The following is a 16,529-nucleotide window of genomic DNA, read 5'->3' on the forward strand; positions in this document are numbered from 1 at the left end:
ACAGCGGCTTGTTTGCTTGTGTTTTGATTGACAGTATCTGCCGGGCTGCTACTTGAAAAAGCAAACATACTTTCATGCTGCATTACTGTCTAGATGCGTATCCCCGCAATGATCTATATCTGGGTCAAGCAGTACTTCGACATCAATCCAATAAGGTGAACCTCATGTTCTCAAGTGTATAATTTTTCTCTTCCAGGGGATCATCATCAATAGTCATAAACATTGAATATTCCCGCCCTTGTGCGGGGACCCCGGAGCATATATCAAATATACACATATTATACATGTGTAATAAATAATCATGCAGGCTATCATGTTAAAAACAGGCTAAAAATGCTTTATTTCTATGATTTTTTTTAAATTTTTTTTATATTAAATACTACAATAGAGCATAAATATGTGCCCAAGCTCCTAAAACTAGGATTAGTGAAGTGAGCAGTAGCAAACTCTAGAGAAGAAATAGAAAAAACTGCATTGAAAAACACTGAAGCATTCTTAGCCAATAGGCTGCATGCAGGTTAACACAGGAGAACCATAAAAACTTTGGCACCGTGCCTTTAAGACCCTGAGCACCTCCAGTATCCCACCATGCCTCAGGGGTGAAGGAAAGGTGACAGTTGGTTCACAGTTAGGTCAGTTCTTTTTTCCGGCTTCTTCTGAGAGGATCCTGGAGCATTGAGCTCTCAGTTTTTCTGAGTTTTTCTCAGAAAAATTATTTTAAAAAGCGTTTTTTCATTTTTCACTCGACAAATAACATCTTTGTCTGAGCTAGGAAGGTTTTTTCTGACCGAAAAATGCCTTCTCTTTTTGTCAAATGCCCTGCTTGTGGGAAGAAGAAGGCCCAGTCAGATCCCCACTCTCTGTGCATAGTGTGCCTGCCTCAGAGTCACTGCCCTGACACTTGTAAGTACTGCAAGAACATGTCTAGGAGGACTCTGAAAGACAGAGAGAAGATCCGGCTTCATGGGCTTCAGGAGAGGAAAAGAACATCGTCCTCCTCACTTCCCAGACATCCAGAAGGCCATTCTCAGGAGAGAATGGCCCGGTCGACGTCGACAGGTAGGAAAGTACCTGTTTGTTCACCGTCGACGTCGTCGCTACCACCGTCTCACCGGCATAGATCGCCGTCGACGGCGACACACCCGACGTCGAAGGGAACGGCGACGAGGGAACATAGGGGCAGGTCTCCGTCGACGGCAGCCCGCCGATCGACGTCGAGCCATCGCCGGCGTGCCCGGTCGCCGCCAAAGGCTGTGCGCCCCCCGACGTCAGGACACACAGCGTCGTCATCGCCACGACGGCACGAGAAACATCCGCCGTCAACCTCCCATCACTCCACGTCGAGGCACACGATGGCGAGCAGGTCGAGGTCCAAGGAACGTCGTTCGACGTCGAGGCACTCAACGGTGAGACAGGAAAAAACGGCTGGGCGCCCCTCGACGTCGAAACAGCCATCGACGTCGAGGCAGGTTTTACCTGTCCCACAGGGAGCAGAACATCGCCCCACGCCAGACAAGGCACCATCTCCAGTGGTCTCCATACCGATGGCTCTTCTCGGTCTAGAGCGGCATCATCTGGGCATGTCTCGCCCATCAATCTATCTCCGAGATGGCTGGAGAGCCTCAACAGACCAGCGGCATCCCCAGATTCGCAGTATTCGCGAATGTATTCACCTACTGCCTCCCTGCCAAGAACGCCATCACCGACAGCCAGGGCAGAACGGGCTCGTTCAGCTCCTCGCCAACCGACCGCGAGGCCTAGACGCTCTGCTACAGCGTCTCGCAGCAGATCTCGCTCTCAACGGAGATCCAGGTCGCGGTCAAGAAGAAGATCACCCTCTTGGTCTTCATCAGGTTCTTCTGTCGGGCGTTACTCACCCACCCTTACAGATTCACCACCTGCTAGAGTCTCACCGGTGGATGATATTACCACATTCAACGAGGTGCTGCTAAGAGGAGCGCAGAAACTCAACATAGAAGTTCCAGAACCATCTACCTCCTCATCGATCATCTTTGAGACTCTACAACAGAGATCAGCGTCGAAAAAGTTGCTGCCTCTGGTGCCTGGCTTGCTGCAGCCAACTATGGACACTTTTCTGGCCCCAGCCTCGCTTAAGTCTGCCCTGGCTAGGATTCTCAAGAAATACAAGGCTCCAGAACAAGACCCTTTATTCCTTAGAAAAGATCCGCCACCGGACTCTGTGATCATAGCTCCCGCCCGAAAGACCCACTCGGTGGCTTCTTCATCCACGGTACCCCCGGATAAAGAGAGCAGGCATTTAGACTCTCTAGGGAGAAAGATATGCGGGACGGCGGCTTCAGCAATGAAGGTCTCCAGTGCGTCTGCGCTCCTGGGCAGGTACGATCGTTCTCTGTGGGATTCCCTCAGTAGATTTACAGAAAAATTGCCCAGAGAAGACAGGCAAGATTTCCAGGAGATACTACAAGAAGGATGCCTGGTATCCAACCAGGTTATCAGCGCGGCAGCGGATGGGGCGGATTTGGCTGCTCATGGGTACGCACATGGTATCTGTGCGAGGAGATCTTCCTGGCTGAGGCTCACAGGCTTGAAACAGGAAGCACAACAACGCATCCTGAATCTCCCATTTGCCGGGAACTCTCTATTCGGTGCCCATGCAGATGAAGAGATGGCCCGCATGAAGACCGAGGTGGATACCTTGAAGGCGGTGGGCCTCGAAAGAAAGAAAGATTTCAGGCGGAGGTACAGGCCGTATGATAGGCGCCCTTTCCAGCAGAGGGTTCAAACCCCTCATTGGTCGCAAAGGTCACAGCAGCGACAGGGACGCCCTCTTTTTCAACGAAGAAACACAAGGGAGCGAGGGTCAAGCAGACCTCAACAGTCCACTCCGAAAGCACCCACCAAGCAATGAAATCTCGCTTCCCTCGACACTGTACACCACTCCGGTGGGGGGAAGTATTACGGCTTATCTTCACGAGTGGCACTCTATCACAAGAGACAAATGGGTGCTCAATATTGTCGAACATGGCTATTCTCTTCTTTTCAAACAGCCTCCACCACGCTTGCCACCAACCAAAGACAATCCATCTCATCTCAGCTTGCTACGCAGGGAGGCTCTCGCCCTCCTGAGAAAGAACGCCATAGAAAAGGTTCCACCTGCACAAAGAGGACAGGGGTTCTACTCCCGTTACTTTCTAGTGGCAAAGAAGGGTCGAGAGGGCGTTTTCAGGCCAATTCTGGATCTACGGCTGCTGAACAAATACATAAGGAAGCAGAGGTTCAGAATGCTAGCGCTTCACCAGATTTTCCCTCAACTGCATCAGGGAGACTGGATGTGCTCCATCGACCTGCAGGATGCGTACTTTCACATCCCAATAGCTCCAAAGCATCGGAAATTCCTGCGCTTCCGAGTAGCGTTACAGCATTACCAGTTCAGAGTTCTACCCTTTGGCCTGAAATCTGCCCCAAGAGTTTTCTCGAAATGTATGGCAGTGGTGGCGGCGCATCTCCGAAGACAAAGGATATACATATATCCATACCTAGACGACTGGCTACTAAAGGCTTCTTCTCCGGAGCAGGCGAGAAGCCATCGGGACATTGTACTAAGAGTTTGCGAAGCCCTAGGTCTTCAGGTCAATTACCAGAAGTCAACCTTGACTCCAACGCAGAATCTTCACTACCTAGGAGCTATCATAAACACAGAAATACAAAAAGTGTATCCTTCGGAGGAACGACTATCCTCAATAAACAAGAAGTGCCAGGACTTGTTGAGAACCAGCGCACCTACGCACGTCAGGTGACATCACTACTAGGCTCCATGGCATCGTGCATTTTTATTGTCCCAAATGCCAGACTCCACATGAGACCCCTCCAAGAGGCATTGGAGACCAACTGGAGCCAAAGAACAGGTCGCTGGGAGGACACCGTGCGGCTACCGGAGGTAGCACTTCAGTCATTGAGATGGTGGATGCACAGACCTCACCTGTCAGTGGGTGCTCCGTTTCACCAGGTGCTTCCATCCGACACCCTAGTAACGGATGCATCTCTTCAGGGATGGGGGGCTCATCTGGGTCCTTTTCAAGCGCAGGGTCTGTGGTCAGATAAGGAAAAGCAGTACCACATCAATCTGCTAGAACTCAGAGCGGTCCATCTCGCTCTCAAGTCTTTCATACCGCTAATTCAGGGGAAAACTCTCTTGATACAGACGGACAATACAACCACGATGTATTACTTGAACAAACATGGGGGAACGAGGTCCCTACCCCTATCGCGAGAGTCCCAAGCGATATGCCATTGGCTCCTGGCCAGAGGAATGTCAATTACAGCAGTTCACCTGCCAGGTCAGCAGAACGTGGAAGCAGACTTTCTAAGCAAACACCTGGAGGACGTTCATGATTGGGTCCTGCACGGCGAAGTCGCAGAATACATCTTCGCGCAATGGGGTCGGCCTCAACTTGACCTCTTCGCAGACGAAGTAAACAAGAAATGCCCAGACTTCGCATCCAGGTTCTACCGTCCGGGATCTCGAGGGAATGCCCTGTTGATCAACTGGTCAGGGATATTTCTTTCCGCCTTTCCGACGATTCCCCTCATTCCGGCAGTGATCAGCAAACTTTACAGATCCAGGACCAGAATGATTCTTATAGCGCCGCAATGGCCCCGACAATTCTGGTACACGGACCTCCTCAACCTGTCGGAAGAACCTCACAGGAGGCTGCCGTGCAGACCGGATCTTCTGAGCAGAATGGAGGGCAGGATTCTACATCCCAACCTACCCTCTCTGAGCTTAACAGCATGGCTCCTGAATTCCTGCAGTATGGGCACCTAGGGCTCTCACAGGAGTGCATGAGCATCTTGAAAGAGTCCAAACGACCTTCCACGCGGCGTTCCTACGCTTTTAAGTGGAAGAGATTCTACATATGGTGCTGTCAGCAAGGTCATAATCCCATACGGGCGCAGGAGGATGTCATACTATCCTATTTGCTTCATCTAGCGAAGTCCGGTCTGCAGGTATCATCTATTAAGGTACATTTGTCTGCTATTACTGCCTATCGCAAATCGCCTTCTCAGGAATCCTTCTTTACAAAACCTGTAGTCAAGGATTTCTTAGAAGGTTTGAAGAAAGTTTTTCCGCCAATTCGGAGGCCTTCTCCTCCGTGGGAACTGAAAATAGTCCTGGCAAAACTTATGGTCCCTCCTTTCGAGCCTATCCATAAGGCCTCTTTACAACACCTTACGTGGAAGGCGGCTTTTCTAGTGGCTATTACTTCAGCGAGGAGGGTCAGTGAAATCCAGGCCTTGTCTGCAAAACAACCGTACACGGTTTTTCATGACAATAGAGTGGTTCTACGAACTCACCCATCTTTCCTTCCGAAGGTGGTGTCAGAATTCCATATTAATCAGACCATAACTTTACCGACGTTCTTTCCCAATCCGGAGACTCCGGCAGAGAAAGCATTGCACTCATTAGACTTGAAAAGAGTGCTAAAATTTTATCTGGACAAGACGAAGTCGATTAGACACTCTAACCGTTTGTTTGTAAACTATGGTCATTTAAGGACAGGAGAGGCAGCATCTAAACGTACAATATCAAGATGGATAGTTTCTTGCATTGTTAATACTTATCAGCTAGCCAATAGACAATTGCTTGCGCGGCCTAAAGCGCATTCCACAAGGGGTAAAGCGGCTACTGCTGCTCTCCTTAACAATGTTCCAATATCTGAGATTTGTAAGGCTGCTACATGGAAGTCTGTCCATACGTTTACAAGACATTATTGTTTAGACTCAGATGCAAGAGCGGATGCCCAAGTGGGGCAGGCCTCTCTAAGAAATCTATTTGCGTAATACCTATCTATTCCTGCACTTCTATCGGACAGTCCGCTGGGTTTAGGGATGGGCTTGCTAATCTATTCAATGTTTATGACTATTGATGAGGATCCCCTGGAAGAGAAGGATAAGTTACTTACCTGTAAATCCTAGTTCTCTTCCAGGGGTATCCTCATCAAAGTCATAAACAACCCACCCTCCTCCCCGGACGCACGTCTCCTAGAAGTGCAGGACAGACTGTGTTTTGAATCCGTTATGAAAATTGTCACCGTAAAAAGAACTGACCTAACTGTGAACCAACTGTCACCTTTCCTTCACCCCTGAGGCATGGTGGGATACTGGAGGTGCTCAGGGTCTTAAAGGCACGGTGCCAAAGTTTTTATGGTTCTCCTGTGTTAACCTGCATGCAGCCTATTGGCTAAGAATGCTTCAGTGTTTTTCAATGCAGTTTTTTCTATTTCTTCTCTAGAGTTTGCTACTGCTCACTTCACTAATCCTAGTTTTAGGAGCTTGGGCACATATTTATGCTCTATTGTAGTATTTAATATTAAAAAAAAAAAAAAAAAAAAAACTTCATAGAAATAAAGCATTTTTAGCCTGTTTTTAACATGATAGCCTGCATGATTATTTATTACACATGTATAATATGTGTATATTTGATATATGCTCCGGTGTCCCCGCACAAGGGCGGGAATATTCAATGTTTATGACTTTGATGAGGATACCCCTGGAAGATAACTAGGATTTACAGGTAAGTAACTTATCCTTACCCACCATCTGCTTTTATTTGCACAATATATTTCTATACGATGTTTTAAAACTGCTTGTTACTCTGATTCAAGGATGTGAATCTATAAAAGATACTCCAATACTGGTGGAAAAAATGTGTTAGTTACCTGTAACTCTTGTTCTCCAGTATTGGAATCTTTCATAGATTCACATGCTACCCATATTCATCCCCTTAGAGGCTCTCCTTCTTGCTACATGTTTGTTCTCAATAGTGCTTCCACAATCTAAGGGAAGATGTGTCTGCTGGGAAAATTCTGAAGGGTGCTGTGACCTGATTGGCTGTAGTTTGGTGCTTTTCAAATGATGTGAATAAGCTATTAAAATCAATGTCTTTTGTCATTGTAAGCTATTAGAATTACTTCCACGGCTTTAGAATATACCGTGGGACTCCCATCTTGATGACAGATGATTCAACATGTGAATCTATGAAAGATTCCTATACTGGAGAACAAGAGTTATAGGTAAGTAACACATTTTTCCCCCAGAATAATTATTGTAAACTGTGCAGGTAGGCAAAGATGTTGCAGATGTCAGTCACATTGCCAGTACTTTGGTGGTCATGACAGTTGAGTTTATTTTGTAGTATTTTAATCTGCAGATTTTTAACTATTGCTGCTTGTTACTCAAACTCTGAATTTCGGAGATCATTTTGGCCTTATCAAAGCCTTTCTACTATGGCTGATTTGTGTATAGTCTTGATGTTGGTAATCTTTTCCTTGATACATTTGACCTTTTCTGCACACAATTCGTGAAGCTTAATGTTAGTCCTTACAAGCTTTTGGTATACTATCTGCTTCTGTTGGGTCCTTGATTTCACTAAAGTATCTGAAGAATCTGTAGACAGGTTTTCATCAATTTTAGCTCTGTTTACAAGTATGTTTAATATCCAAAATAGCTTCTCTGCCTAATTTGTATGGAGTAGTGTATTGTCAACAAGGTAGAATTATTTCCTCCATTTACTACTCTATTTCCCCTGTCTACACATGTAAAAATCCTATCTCCAAATTAGTGTTAAATGCCAAGCGATATGAAACTGAACATTCACATGTTCAGGAAAAATGGACGCATCCATAAAGTATGCATTTATTATATTGACCAAAAAAAGGCTTTGTCAGGTCTGTAACATATGATCCTACAATCCTGCAAAGAAAGTGAGACCCAACCTTCAGGCAAATGAAATCAACCTAGTGCTTTCTTTAATATATATTTGACTGTAAAACATCTATTGCCCCTTCTATCATGTTTTCTAGGAGGACATATAATTTGTGTGTTAAAGACAAAGGTTTGAATAAGTATATATTATAAGTACTTCAGGGGTATGAAACATTTATAAAGTCTATTAGTTATTTAAGTATTTGCCTGTAGCTGTAATTATAAATCTGTTTTCCTTGTTCAGGATAGCTAAAAGTAGTATGACAAACCTGGAACCCAAGCCAGCAATACTTGTAGGAAACATTTATAAACATACTGTTTTACACACACAAAAGAGACTAGTTCTTTAGTGGTGGGGGTCAGATGTTAATGGGAAAAATGGGTAGTCGTCAAAATGTGCCAACCACCACTAATAGAACTATGCAGTATTCAGAGGAAGTATTGCTACACTACTTCCAAAAGTCTATTCTGATGACTCAGGCTTGTTGTGTGGAAGGCAACTTTTGTTTTAGGTCACCTGGTTTATCCCTTACACTTCGACATGTGCATAAGTATGAGATATTATTATTGACTTTTGCATCTCTTTCCAGCTATCAAATCCACCACTTGTGTATGCTAAAGGTTTTTCTTACTAGCTAAGGTTTAGTTATAGTACAACTGGTCTTCCCTTTTTAATAACAGCCCATCCATCCACTCTACATTCACAATTCTACATCAGCCTAGTAAAGGGAGAAAAGAAACATGATCTAGGGAAATCGAGGATGACTCTGCTTTTTTTTATTTTTACCTCTTATGTGTAGTTGAATATGTATTAAGTAAGCTAAAAAACAGAGTATTGTTGTTTCTAAGGCAGGTATCTTTTGCATACTAGTAGATAACTAGGCAGGCTCTATTTTTATTCTTTTTATTGTAATACATCTTGATATTGCTCTGGCAAGAATATTTCTTCTGTAAATTGTGAATGTTTCTCAGAACATATTTTATTGAAATAATTGTTTTCCACCTTGTCTCTTGAACATAGCATATCCCCTTAGGGATATCACCAAATTACATTTATGAAAGACACAAGCACATTAGATAATATCATTTAATTTGAAGTTAATTGTTTTTTCTCTATTCAATAGACTTCAGCATCTGTCTTGGTTGAAGAACTACAGAAAGCGTAAGTAATTAGAATTAGAATTTATATAGGCTTGTCATGAATTTAGACTGTTTCTATATGTTTAGGATGTGCATTCACATTCAGAAAAATGCAAAAATTGTAAATACAAAATCCTTATGCTCTTCTTCAAGAGTCTTTTCAGTCAGTGAAAAATGCTCTATAGTGCTGCTGTTGTTGTTGTTATTGTTTAATTTGTTTTATTGTCTTGTTTAATTTTTTTCCTGACATGGCTAGTGTTTGACTACCCTTTCCCTTTATAATTCAGCTGCCTTCTATTTTTTTGCTATTGGATGCAGTGATGTTGCAGGATTTAATAGTCATTAGGAAAGAGGAAATCTCTGCTATGGGTGCTGTGTCTTGCCTCCAGTTGCTTCCAGTTTAAATAATTATTTCTTAGCCAATGCAACAATCACAATACTTAGGACTAGTTTGTTAAAACACTTGTCAAAATCCCACAATACAAACACTTTTCGTGGAGACGCTCTTACTTGGTATCTACGTGTGTTGGCTCTACATGCTACCAAGGCCATGAAATGTTTGATGTGCTGTGTTACTTGAAACTGTTATACTAAGACACTAGTTTTTCCTTGTATTTAAGTTGTACTATCTAATACCTCATTAATTGTGTCAGTGACTTCTTACATTTTTTTTTTTTTTGATTTCTGTAAACACCACATCATATAGGTGGATAGCCTTCTGAATGCCTTTGACTGATTACACATTTAATGCATATTTGCAAATTTAATGAAGGCTTGTTGTGGGTCAAGTACTCCGAATCAATATTTTCCCTACACTTTAGCATTCTCAAAAAAGCCCTGGTTGCTGCAAATTTAGCTACTACGTGTCCATCTGCTCTGTATCCTCCAAGGGGCCTAAATCTACCAATCACCTCTGCCTGACTTGGCAGATTAACTATGTAATGATTTGGATAGTTTTAGGGCCTCTTTACGATGTCCCAGTTATCCCTCCTGTTAAAATCAAACCTCCACCTCTGAGTTACTGTTACAGGAACATCTGGAGGCAGGATTGCAGAAAATTAAGTGTTTTTTTTTTAAAGTCACCTCAGAAATTAGAGATTACTGAGGGATTAGAAATTCTGGTCCTGATTCTCCTGCAAAGATCTCATTTTACCTGGCATTTCAGTTAGATACTCTACCTGCTTTCACACCACAGATCTGTGGTGATACTTGTCTTGTCATCTTCTTTTGATTAATAACACCATTTACTGAATGAATCAAGATTTCCCAGGAGCTCATACTGAGGCTTTCTGTGGTGCTTTGAATGGTTTTACCTTTAGTAGGAGGTTTCTGGCAATTTCCTTTCGACAGGAGAATTTTGATATTAGGGGGTGTGAAGTAACAAATCAGGACTAGTTTTACAGATGATGTTAAGTACTAGGTTTACAGACAACTAAAGAATAGTCTTCAAAATATGGGTCCATTTTAAAGCGGCATACGTTTTAATTAAGATTTACATTTGTTAAATTAAAGATTGCTTCTCATTTTGAAGTTATGGTTTGTTGGTGAACTTCACTAATACATTTCAGAATAGATGTTGTTACAGTCTTAAGTTACCTTTTATTTAGTAGTTGTACACAAAAACTTGTACCCTAATCCAAGTGTCGGAACGATTGTACAGCTAAATTACAGTGCTAAATGTAATTTTAGATAGACTTCAATAAATCTGTCTAAAGTCAGGTGTTTTAGTGTTTAAACTATCGCGCTCTCTTAATTATATGTGTGGGTTAGCATATATATATTTGAATAATGAAGTCAGGGGCATATGTGCATTCTTAATCTCTTTCTAAGGAAAGTTTGGAATCTGTAGTGGTCATGAATACCTGCCCTGGGGAGTGAATGAATCCTAAGCAAGACAAAAAAAATCAGTGCTTCTCAGATGAATTGGTGTTGCTTAGGTGCAGCCTAGTAGCAGTTGTTACTGCAACCTGCAACAACTTTGGTTTTCTTTCTAATCCTTTTTGGTTTACCAGACTGCTTTATGATTTTTTTATTAGGTTTTATGCCTTCAGCTTTTAATTGCTCTACTAACTTTTCTGTGTTTAATAATTAATGGTAACCTATTTAAACTGCAAATTATCAATAAGGAATGTTTCATTAAAACGTTTAATAGCCTGCCGCTATAAAGCAGCGTGGGCGTGCTGGATAGAATACATTTTTACTTTTAATTTGCCTCAGTACAGCAGTATGACCCATGGCAAGCATAGCACTCATTCCTCCAACTGTCTTCCATAGAACACTCCTTACTCATCATAGATTCATGAGACAGAAACCTCCTGCTATTACTTGTACAGAAACTGTAACTATACAACATATCCACCTTTCCACACTTGAAACACAACAATAACTTTGAACTAGATAAGATATGAATAAATAAGTTGTTGTATAAAATTACACCACAAACATGTTGTATGTAAAGATATGCGTTTCAGTGAAAACTTTGAACAAATGTAGTCTTCAAGTTCGTTGGGTTTTGTCCTGAACCATCTATGGACCATCTAATTTCAGTCCATCTTAGCTGGAGCTTCAGAAGTATAGTTACCCTTTTCAAATTTCTGTCTCGCACATCTCTTTAGGGCACGACCATTTAAAACTGCCCTGTTTGCGTGCTCCCACAAATACTCATACCCAACCTCCATTCTTTAATACCCTACTCTCTCCTCATCCTGTCATTGTTTCCTTGTGCATATTGATCTTGATATTTCCTCACTTTGTCTTTCAAAACTTGTTTTACTCTTGAATGAGTTGTCTTTTCCTTTCATGCTGGAGCTTCTGTAGTGCATGCCACCCTTCCGTTTAGAAGTAAAAACTGGATTTCACTTGGCACATTTGTAGTGGTTCACTAACTCCATAGCATAGGTTTTCCTTCTTCCTTGCATTTTAAGTTACCACTCAATGCTATTTGAATGCACTCTCCTAACACTCCATGAAAACGTTCTAACAAGCCATTCTCGCAAGTATGATATACTGCTGCTCTTTGATGCTTAATGTCATCTTTCTTGAGGAAAGTTTCAAACCCCTCTGCCACAAACTGTGGCTCATTAGTTGAGATGACCATTCCAGGACATTGTTTTCTCCTGAAAGTCATCTCCCAGAAAGTCAACATCATCAGAAGCGGTTATCTCCCTGAAGAAAGCTACCTCTGGCCACTTAGAATAGTAGTCAACCATCTCTAAAACAAATTTTACTATCTTGCCCCAGACAATCAAATGAGCCACTAATATCTATTGCCAACATTTCCCAAGCTCTTTGTGAAAATTCTACTGGTACAATAGGTGTGTGATAGGACGCCGTGTGCTGGGCCGAGAGGGAAGTGCCCCGGGGGTACTTCGCGGCTTGCTGAGTCTGTGGAGGAAGGGGTGGGCGCTTTCCAAACGCCCCATGCCGGGAAGACAAAAACAGCATCGGTGAAAAGGAGGAGGACCGTAACGCTAGGCAAGTGGGAAGCAGTGAACGGGAGATGAAATCACAGCCAGGAGACGGTGGAATGTGTATACAAGAAGAGGCGCTGCCAGGAGACGTGGAGACGCTGGCTCAAAGTGAAGAGTTACATCTCGGCAACAGTGAGACACAGCAGCCCAGAAGAGAATCGCTACCAGGAGACGAAGGAGGGAGAGAATGAGCTGGAGCAGGCCTTGTCTAGGAAGAACATGGCTAGAGCAGGTACAGGGTGTGTACTGGGGAATGGGTAGGTAATGGGAAAAAACTCTAATCAAGCATGAAAACACCTAATGAATAAATAAAGGGGGGGGAGGAGGTTAAAGAATACAATAAAGAAGAAGAAAAGGCACACTATCCTTAGGAAGAAAATCAAGGAAGGCATGTGGTGAAAAGTGCAGCACTTTACTAACCCCAGAAAGGAACAAAATTAAAAAATAGGTATAAAATATAAGGACGGTATTGAGGCATGAGATAAAGGAAAGAGAAGATCCGATTAATGTGAGAGGGAAAAGTAAATCTACACTAACTACACTGGGAAAGAAACAGAGGAAATAAGGAGAATACCAAGATAGAAGAAGAAAAGTGAGAAGACAGGGGAGCAGGGGTGTCCGTTACCAACCAACGTACCTTCTAAAAACCAGCTTCTTTCTCTCCCATCCGGTTTCATCTTTGATGGAATTCCGATATGACTACCTGAATGAAAGAAGACCCAGTTAGGAAGAACCTGAAGAAACAAAACGAAGACCACAAAGCAACAAAGACAAGACCTGAGAAAGAGAGACAAACAAAAGCATAATATAGAGAAAAGAAAGCGTGGAAGAAATAAAATAAAAGACCACATACCACAGCCTGTTACGCCTTCTGGTATCCATTATTACTTACCTCTCACAAGTGGTGTCAGAAGTGGGATTTTTCTAAAAGGGTCCAAAGAGAGGAAAGAATAATGGAAGAAAAACCCACGTTGGCCGATATGATCGCTCAGCTAGCAGAGGGCCAAAGACACTTGCAATTGGTCTGGGAAGAACAACTGAAGGAGGCAAAAGAAGAACGCGAAGCTTTGCAAACCGCTTTGCAAAGTCAAGCATGATGATCTGGAGGCATTTTTCACCAATTTCGAACGGGTAGCCAGTTCGGCTAATTGGCCCATGGAAAGATGGGGTCAATATATCGCTCCATTCCTCACCGGTCCTCTGCAGGCTGCTTATAAAGCCGTTAACCCTGGAAGCATAACCCCCTATGGAGATATAAAAAAGGCCATCCTGGAACGGGTTGGGCTAGACCAGGAAAGCTATCTCCTCAGATTAAGACATACTAAATGGGTGAATCAGGAAAATCCACAAACATTGTATTATAGAGTTCATCGTGAAGCTAACAAATGGTTGAACCCTGCTGATACCACCAAGGAAGACATGTTTGAGGCAATAGTTTTGGAACAGTATCTCAAAGCATTACCGACCTCCACGAGGAACCGGATTCAGCAACATCCGGAGCTGAATAATACCACCGCCGTAGAATTAGCCTGTGCATATCATCGCGCTCCTGACTTCCGGGGTACCAGTATGAGACCCACCAGTTCTCCTTCTCATAAATTAATAACACCTCAATCTGTTCCAAACAAACCGGTAGTAGGATCAAATATAGAAAGACCGTTACTTAATCGTGCTCCCTTAAAAGAACCCCTGACCACTCCGCAATGTTTCAACAGTGCAGAATGGGGACACTTAGCCCGATACTGTCCCCAAAGAAAGAATGAAGGTGAACATATGGAGATCGGGATGACCAAAGGAAGGGTGTTATGGTTAGGCAATACCATGACTCAGTATTACACCTTCCTTCTGGTGAATCAAGAAAGAAAACCGACATTAATAGATTCTGGATGTAGTCAGAGTGTTGGAGTATGTATTTTCAGCACCCTTAAACATCTGTGATGCAGACACGACCACCCTCTATCAACCATTACACACTTGCATAAGAACCACCCCCCAAACTATATCACTCAGCGATGAAAACAATGTCAGACAGATCAAATGGTTTCAACACTACAGACTTAGGGCCAGATGTAGCAAAGTGTTTGCGCCTCGCAAACGGCGAAAATCGCCGTTTGCGAGACGCAAAAGCCACTTTGCCATTCAGAAATGCATTTTGCGAGTCGGCTCCGACTCGCAAAATGCATTTCCGACTCGCAAATAGGAAGGGGTGTTCCCTTCCTATTTGCGACTCGCAGTGGGATGCAATTCCATTTGCGACCGCGTACGCGGTCGCAAATGGACTCGCAGTTACCATCCACTTCAAGTGGATGGTAACCCGCTCGCAAATTGGAAGGGGTCACATCCAGTTTGTGACTGGACCCCAAATTGTTTTTTCAGGGCAGGGAGTGGTCCAAGGGACCACTCCCTGCCCTGAAAAAAAAACTAAACTAAAGGTTTCGTTTTTTTTGAAGTGCAGCTCGTTTTCCTGTTAGGAAAACGGGCTACACTTAAAAAAAAAAAAAAAAAAAAACTGCTTTATTGAAAAGCAGGTCGCAAACATGGAGGTCTGCTGACGACAGCAGGCCTCCATGTTTGCGAGTGCCTATACTCGCAATGGGGCCGCAATTTGCGACCCACCTCATTAATATTCATGAGGTGGGTCATTGCGACCCCATTGCGAGTCGCAGTCGGTGTCTGAGACACCGTACTGCATAGCAATTTGCGACTTGCAAATTGCGAGTCGCAGGGACTCGCAATTTGCAAGTCGCAAATTGCCGACTTGCTACATCTGGCCCTTAGTTACGTACTGTTTCACTGCCTCAAAAGCTTGTTGACATACAACTGGACTGATACTCAACTTCCATTATCAAAGGTGAACCTAATGCATGTATTTCTTCAGCAAAGTGTTCACAAATTTCGAGTAGTACTCCGCTCATTCTAAAAAGAATCACAATTGTTCGTTCTCCATTGTTGGAGGTGCTTTCTCACTGGTTTCTACTAACTTAAATTTGGTTGTCACACCCTCATGCGGCAATGTGTTCCCCAGATTACTTCATCTAACTCAAATTTACATTTTCAACCCCAATTGTCAGTCCAGCACGTTCCAACCTACTTAATGCCTTTTTTAAAATGTCAGTGTTTTGTACCTTGTCAGCACCCCAAATAAGTACATCATCCTGGAAGAACAATATGTTTGACAGGCCACTCAAAACTCCCTACATGATCTTCTGGAAGACTGCTGATGCAGAGGCCAAGCTAAATGACAAACAGATTAATTGAAAAGAGCCATCCTGTGTTACAGAAAATATCAAATGTCTAGATTTAGGGTGTAAACAAACCTGATGGTACGCACTTGACGATTCCAAAGTAGTAAAACATCTTGCTGTATTTAGACCCATAAGTTTCTCATTAATCTGTAGAAGACGATGTCTATCCACCAAAATGTTGTCATTTGGGTCCTTGAGGTCTATACACATGATCAAATTTCCAGTCACCTTCCTGGTCAAAGCTATAGGATTGAGCTACTCCACAGACTCAGCGGTCTTGAAAACCCCAGAATCACACAGTTGCCTAAACTCACTTTTCAACTGCTTACGTAAAGCCAGTGGCACATTACCACCCTGTGCATGTTAAGAGTCACAACTTTTCTTAAAATAATACAGTGTTCCAATTACTGCAAACAACCCAGCTTCTCTGAAAACAGGATTTCTTGAACTCCACTTCCACCTGTGAGTGACACCTGACCATACATTTGGGAGAGCGACATGCTACACTAATCATGTCCTTATTGCCACCTTGAGCATCCACACCATATACAACTAGAACATTTACAATATTCTAATCACCGTTTTTGTCATCAGTAACAACGTTATTTTGTTCTACAATCATCTTCACACTATGCTTTCCTATACCTTCATGTTCCATTCTACTCGCTCTTGAAACACTTCCCAATTTCTTGCACTACTGGCTTTGTTTGTCAGACAAGCATTGTGGTCTTCCCAGTGTTTCAGACTCCCACACCTGTAACACTGTCTTTTCTTGTCATCAGTACATGCACCTGATGCATTTATGCTCACAGCATTTTTTAGATGTTATTTTAGCTGATTTTTGTACAGTATTCCCTACTCTAGTCTCAGTTTGTTCTGCAGTCATCTTATTCTGACCACTGCTAAGGTCTTTGACATATCGAGAAGT

General features: G+C 43.1%; 1 protein-coding gene across 12 annotated transcripts in view; it reads left to right on the top strand.

Annotated features, from left to right (window-relative positions):
* KTN1 (kinectin 1) overlaps window positions 1-16,529 on the top strand; it is a 653,615-nt gene that overhangs the window by 220,781 nt on the left and 416,305 nt on the right. For all 12 annotated transcript variants that reach the window (XM_069208520.1, XM_069208523.1, XM_069208524.1 and 9 more), the window contains exon 13: window positions 8,871-8,908. In XM_069208520.1, the coding sequence (XP_069064621.1) occupies window positions 8,871-8,908 (38 nt within the window). The remainder of the gene's footprint in view (window positions 1-8,870; window positions 8,909-16,529) is intronic.

The sequence above is a fragment of the Pleurodeles waltl genome, chromosome 9 (assembly GCF_031143425.1).
Source record: "Pleurodeles waltl isolate 20211129_DDA chromosome 9, aPleWal1.hap1.20221129, whole genome shotgun sequence".
In the NCBI taxonomy this organism is placed as follows: Eukaryota; Metazoa; Chordata; class Amphibia; order Caudata; family Salamandridae; genus Pleurodeles; species Pleurodeles waltl.